General features: G+C 44.3%; 1 protein-coding gene across 1 annotated transcript; it reads left to right on the top strand.

The window, feature by feature from the left end:
* The first annotated feature begins 687 nt into the window (after positions 1 to 687).
* Positions 688 to 4,704, top strand: tsr2 (TSR2 ribosome maturation factor). The gene is made up of 5 exons (XM_086022278.1): positions 688 to 846; positions 1,671 to 1,761; positions 2,440 to 2,531; positions 2,710 to 2,868; positions 3,815 to 4,704. The coding sequence occupies exons 1-5, from the start codon at positions 769 to 771 to the stop codon at positions 3,911 to 3,913; spliced, it is 519 nt and encodes a 172-aa protein (XP_085878404.1). The 5' UTR covers positions 688 to 768; the 3' UTR covers positions 3,914 to 4,704.
* The last annotated feature ends 1,802 nt before the right edge of the window (positions 4,705 to 6,506 follow it).

Below are 6,506 nucleotides of genomic sequence, written 5' to 3'. Positions count from 1 at the left end.
TTTTTCAAAAATACAAATGTGGGGTTTTCGATTGGTTTATCAACATTATAGCATGATGTGTTCAATCGCTGCAGGAATGATTGACGATTGGGATGTTAGCGTGTATGTGGTAAGTGTGTGTGTAACTCTCCCTATATACATACATACATACATACATGTATGTATTTATTTATTTATGTACTCATTCAGTCATTCACGGTTTATGGCATATTCATGTCGGGCAAATTTGTTCAACCTACTTAAATTCTGGTCGGCTTCTTGCTCCATTCACACAACAGCGGGAAAATTATCGGACAGAAATCCTGGAACGCTTTCAACTAACAGAATAAAATGATTGAATACATGTGAGGGATATGCTTAAAGTTCCCTAAAACGGTGGGTTGCAAAAATGAGCATTGCTGTACGTGTGCCATTTTGCACTGGATCGAGTCACTGAGAATCGCAATTGACCAACCAATAAAGCTAGTCAGCATCCGTTATGCCACGTATTGATTGAATTACTGAAGTATAAATCATGTCTACGTTGCTCAAGATGTCTTGAATTTCACTAATCGCTCGCTTTGATGGACTTTGTAATTAGTGGATCGACTTTTCCTGTCTGAGCCAAATCAGAGCAACTAAATCGACTGTTGCTGTCTTAATAGGATAGGCTAATCCGGACCCCCACACTCCTTTTCAGAAGGTGGCGATAATGCACCTTGTTGTTTGCCAACCGGCATAAACAGAAGAAGCCGAAGAAGAAGACTGTTGACGTCTGTCTTATCCAACATGGCGGCTTCCACAAACTCGCGTGCGCTTTTCACCGACGGAGTGAGAGCGGCCCTGCACACATGGCCGGTCCTGCAGGTAAATACAGGCTATCGTTATCATATTTTTACATTCTGTGTACACACGACTCAACATGGATGCATGATATACAGTCGATGGACGTCATCGACTGTATATCATGCATCCATGTTGAGTCACACACGCAGGATTGGCGAGCAGATACGAGTCACCACTTGGCTCCTGAAATTTTTCTGTTCACGTCGACGCGTTGAACCTAACTTTTGTCGTTCGACGAGTATTTCCTGAAATCATGAACGTTGAAGCGCATTATCGTGATTATCTAAGTGTCGAATCTGCGGCTGCCGCGAGAAACGAACGAGTACGGTCGTTTTTTTTCAGCCGTCAAATGCACTTTTCTTGGCAAGCAGGCAGCAGCAAAGGCGGAAGCGAGAGCAACAACATCACAGAAACAATGTTAATAATCCAAGTGAAATCATTCATAGTAATCCTGCTAAAAGTAGGAACAAGGTTCTGGGAAAATTCTCGGGAAAATTAGCGTACTGCACTGCGTACAGACTAAAAGTGTGAAGTGAAATCAGTGAAGGAGGTACAGCATGATTCTCCCACAAAGATGACAACCACGCTCAAAAATTCAATCGAGTTCAAAAATACTGTAGGAAAATCAGGCCATCGTAGTAGGTGAGAACATGAGACTATGTTCAAAAGATTTGTGCGTGCGAGGGCTGTGTGCTGTCTGCAACATTGACGGGTTGATTTACAGTTATTATTATTTTTTTTTTTGTCAGTTTCTTCTTGTCTTTTTAAATACTGCTTTTCATATATTGCTCTTTTTTAGGCTGCTCCATGTAATTATGCGAGTGATAAACAACATATCCTTTCAGATTGCAGTGGACAACGGTTTTGGAGGCGTGTACGGCCAAGAGAAAGCTGATTGGCTGGTGGATGTTGTCCAGCAGTACTTCCATGACAACGGTAAATATGGCAGCCGTCAACGGGCGTTTTACCCAAAAATTGCCGTCCGTTTATCAGCTACAGCCGGGGTTCCCTTCTGCCATCCGTCTATCCGCCATTTTGTCCGGCCGGACCAAATATTAATCGCCTATCGGACGGTCTGACTATCATTTTAAACGTGTTTCCGACTACCAACCTCAACAAACTATAAACTAGCACCCAGTCAGTGTGCGAAATAGTGACATTGAGGTCAATTGCTCATTTCAATCCGCAACGCGTTGAACATTGCTGGTGAAAGTTCAGCTGTGTCTAGAAGCGACTGGATGATGCATTATCGATTAGCATTAGCAAAAGACCAACGTTAGGGTGAAGATTTGTCTGTACAAATTGGTCAGGAACATTTGGTGTGATCTTGCGGTGATCGAACGGCCATAAAAGGCTTTGATCGGCCATCGCTAGCTTTTCCCCAAAAACCGTCAGATGGCGACGGCCGGCCGATGGATGGTATCGTCCCTAGTAAAGAAATCGTTACTCTCAAAAGTGTTCCATTTGAGTGAAGTGGACACCATGATCAAGAAAAGTTTCTTTTTGAAATGAAACGCCAATCCCTTGTTGTGCTCTTTTGCACGACGAGGATTTGAGTGCTTTGCTTGCTTAGCTGGAAGCTGTCGACCCGCATTTTGTCTTTCATGTCGTCAGCTGACCTGGCGCAAGATGAAGTGGAAGATTTCATCAGCACCCTCATGGATCAAGAGTTTCATACCGTGGTGGATGATGGAAGTTTACCTCAGGTACAGACACCGTCATCATCATCATCATCATCATCACCACCACAGTTCTTGTCTGACTTGGTATTTTTTGCATTATTTTATTTCTCTTCTTTGGCGGAGCCTCTTGTCGTAAAAAGTAGGTATCAATGCTCATTTTGGCGGATTTTCCGTTTGCGTACTCTGTGTTTTGTTTCCTCAGGTGTGTGTCCGACTGATGCAGATGTTCAGCCAGTGGCAGCAGGGGGCGCTGCAGCAACTGTCACATTCCATCCAGTTGCTGACCCAGAATCAGACGCCCAGGGCAAAGGTCACGGCCGCGCCCGCACACTCGGACTCGGACAGTGATGGCCAAGCTCAGGTGAGCTCACGCGCGCTACTCCGCCCGCCCCTGCGCCTATCGTCTGCCCTTTACATTTGGGCGCTCACTAACGAATCTAACAGGAAAAAATTTTTTTTAAAATCTCCAGCTGCGACCATCAAGAAGCTCAGCTGCTCTTTCTTTATGTTTGGTACACATTTCCCACAATAATCACGTCACTTGATGCTCACACTCGATCACTGCTTGGCGACACGGGTGTGCTTGGGAGCAAGCGATGCTATGCTAAGCTAATTTAGCTGGAGAAGCGTTAACATGCGCCGAGACAAGTGTAACCCTTGAGGCGCCTTGACATTTACTGGACATTGGGGTGAAAAAATAATCAGTGTTGGGAGTAGTAACACGTTACAAAAGTAACACGGTACAGTAATCTATTACATTTAGGCAGTAACAAAGTAATATACCGAGTAGGGATAGACCGATTATCGGCCGGGCCGATTATCGGCACCCATATTTGGCTTTTTGACGAATATCGGCATCGGCCTTTTTTAAAACTCTGCTGGCCGATCATAAATCAATTTGAAATTGTGGAAATCAAAACAAAGATATGTGAAAGTTTACCATTTCGGCAATATCGGCTCCAAATATCGGTTATCGGCCTCCTTGACTACCAATAATCGGTATCGGCCCTGAAAAAAAGCATATCGGTCTATCTCTAATAACGAGTCAGCATTCAAATTGTGGCCATATGACGACAGTTGCTGAGCCTCGTAACACGTTACAAATTCGGCAACACAACGCACATTGAATCGCATCATTTAAACAGGAGAGCGCTTTATTACTTCACTTCCAAGGTACACAATTTACTGAACCAATGACCACAATTGGAATTTCTTGACTCACTGGCAACGTCGCGTAGCTAAAATTCCTCTGTGCATGCTTGGCTGGAGATCATTTAAGTGTGTGTGTGTGTGTGTGTTGTGTGTAGGAGATGGAGTTTGAAAGTGCGTCGGGCAACACAACAAATCCTCCTCCTCCTCCTCATGAAGACGAAGAGGGATGGACGCTGGTTGGGAAGAGGAAGTGAGACTGGAGACGAACTTTGACCTGTGCTTGTGTGGACTTGGCGGCGCATGTTTGATGTGTGATGTCATCGCGATTGGTCACATGACTTGGTGACAATAGGCTGCATTCACAGTGCAGGTTCCATATTCGGATAATTTTTTTGATGCAATCCAGTCTTTCGATGTACTCGTTGACATTGTAATGAGAATGGAACGATTCGGTGAAGTGGCCCCGCCCCCACCACGCACGCACACGACTTGGAGTGACGCATCGCAGGTGCACAAAACATGACGTCGCGTTAACGGAAGTACGGAGATCCGCTCCTGCTTTTGGGGGCTCCTCTCAGACCGACAGAGGAGAAAGGCGGGAGGAGGTGGAAATGTTTTGGCCAGGTGACATGACTGCTGCCATCACAAGTGTGCACTTTCTGCTTCCTGTTTCAAATATCAAATGAGAAGTGCTACACACTTGACATCTTTGCAAATGCATGGAGCATTTTGAGTCGTCTCCCAAGCGCCAGAGTGCAGAGTTGGGCATTTTACTCAAGTTTGCCGGTCCATCATTTGTCTTCCGTCATTTTTTCAAGCCGAACCAAACTGTGTCTGATGGTCAGTCTATCATGTTATTTTGTATTTTGATTTATTTTTTTTCTCACAACTTTTATTTGACAGTTTTTCCATCAAAATAAGCATACAAATCAGACCCCCGGGGTAGGAGTTGAGAAGATGTTGACCTAGAGGTCTTTGAGATCCGGCCCGTTTGAGTTTGTTTTCTGCTGATGGTCCGTAGATATGATAAAAGACCGGAAAATAATTGTTTCAGCCTCGATCTTGTGTTGTGTTTCTGAGCAGATAGTATCGAATCTGTGGAGTTCAGATTTTATTCTACCCCTAAACGTGTGTTTTGGGTTTTTACGTTTGCCTCTTTTTATAAATTAGGCCACGAGATGGCAGCAAAGGTTCGCCTGGGAGTTCTCCAACGTGAAATAGAGGGATGCGCCACTTAAGGTTTCAAACTAAGGTTAGGGTTTCAAAGAAGGGTTTTAAACAAGGGTTAGGTTTTTAAAGTAGGGTTTCAAACTAGGGTTAGGGTTTCAAACTAGGGTTAGGGTTTCAAACTAGGGTTAGGGTTTCAAACTAAGGTTAGGGTTTTTAACTAGGGTTTCAAAGTAGGGTTAGGGTTTTAAAGTATGGTTTCAAACTAGGGTTAGGGTTTCCAACTAGGGTTTCAAAGTAGGGTTAGGGTTTTAAAGTATGGTTTCAAACTAGGGTTAGGGTTTCCAACTAGGGTTAGGGTTTCAAACTAGGGTTTCCAACTAGGGTTAGGGTTTCCAACTAGGGTTAGGGTTTCCAACTAGGGTTTCAAACTAGGGTTAGGGTTTCCAACTAGGGTTAGGGTTTCAAACTAGGGTTTCCAACTAGGGTTAGGGTTCAAACTAGGGTTTCCAAGTAGGGTTTCAAACTAGGGTCAAGGTTTTCATCCAGGGCTTCAAACTAGGGTTAGGGTTCCAAATTAGGGTTTCCAACTAGGGTTAGGGTTTCCAACTAGGGTTAGGGTATCCAACTAGGGTTTCAAACTAGGGTTAGGGTTTCAAACTAGGGTTTCAAACTAGGGTTAGGGTTTCCAACTAGGGTTTCCAACTAGGGTTAGGGTTTCAAACTAGGGTTAGGGTTTCCAACTAGGGTTAGGGTTTCCAACTCGGGTTAGGGTTTCAAACTAGGGTTTCCAACTAGGGTTAGGGTTTCCAACTAGGGTTAGGGTATCCAACTAGGGTTTCAAACTAGGGTTAGGGTTTCAAACTAGGGTTAGGGTTTCCAACTAGGGTTTCAAACTAGTATTAGGGTTTCAAACTAGGGTTAGGGTTTCCAACTAGGGTTAGGGTTTCAAACTAGGGTTCGGGTTTCCAACTAGGGTTAGGGTTTCCAACTAGGGTTAGGGTATCCAACTAGGGTTTCAAACTAGGGTTAGGGTTTCTAACTAGGGTTTCAAACTAGGGTTAGGGTTTCCAACTAGGGTTTGGGTTTCCAACTAGGGTTTCAAACTAGGGTTATGGTTTCAACGTAGGGTTTCGAACTAGGGTTAGGGTTTCAAACTAGGGCTTCAAATTAGGGTCAGGGTTTCCAAGTAGGGTTTCAAACTAGGGTTAGGGTTTCCAACTAGGGTTTCCAACTAGGGTTAGGGTTTCAAACTAGGGTTTCAAACTAGGGTTAGGGTTTCCAACTAGGGTTAGGGTTTCAAACTAGGGTTAGGGTTTCAAACTAGGGTTTCCAACTAGGGTTAGGGTTTCCAACTAGGGTTAGGGCTTCAAACTAGGGTTAGGGTTCCAAATTAGGGTTTCCAACTAGGGTTAGGGTTTCCAACTAGGGTTAGGGTATCCAACTAGGGTTTCAAACTAGGGTTAGGGTTTCAAACTAGGGTTAGGGTTTCCAACTAGGGTTTCCAACTAGGGTTAGGGTTTCAAACTAGGGTTTCAAACTAGGGTTAGGGTTTCCAACTAGGGTTAGGGTTTCAAACTAGGGTTTCCAACTAGGGTTAGGGTTTCAAACTAGGGTTAGGGTTTCCAACTAGGGTTAGGGTTTCCAACTAGGGTTTCAAACTAGGGTTAGGGTTTCCAA

This window comes from Filicampus tigris, chromosome 2 (genome assembly GCF_054856515.1).
Source record: "Filicampus tigris isolate MCC_2025a chromosome 2, RoL_Ftig_1.0, whole genome shotgun sequence".
NCBI classification, from domain to species: domain Eukaryota; kingdom Metazoa; phylum Chordata; class Actinopteri; order Syngnathiformes; family Syngnathidae; genus Filicampus; species Filicampus tigris.
Note: the sequence above shows the minus strand (reverse complement) of the source record. Positions and strands in the feature narration are given on the sequence as shown.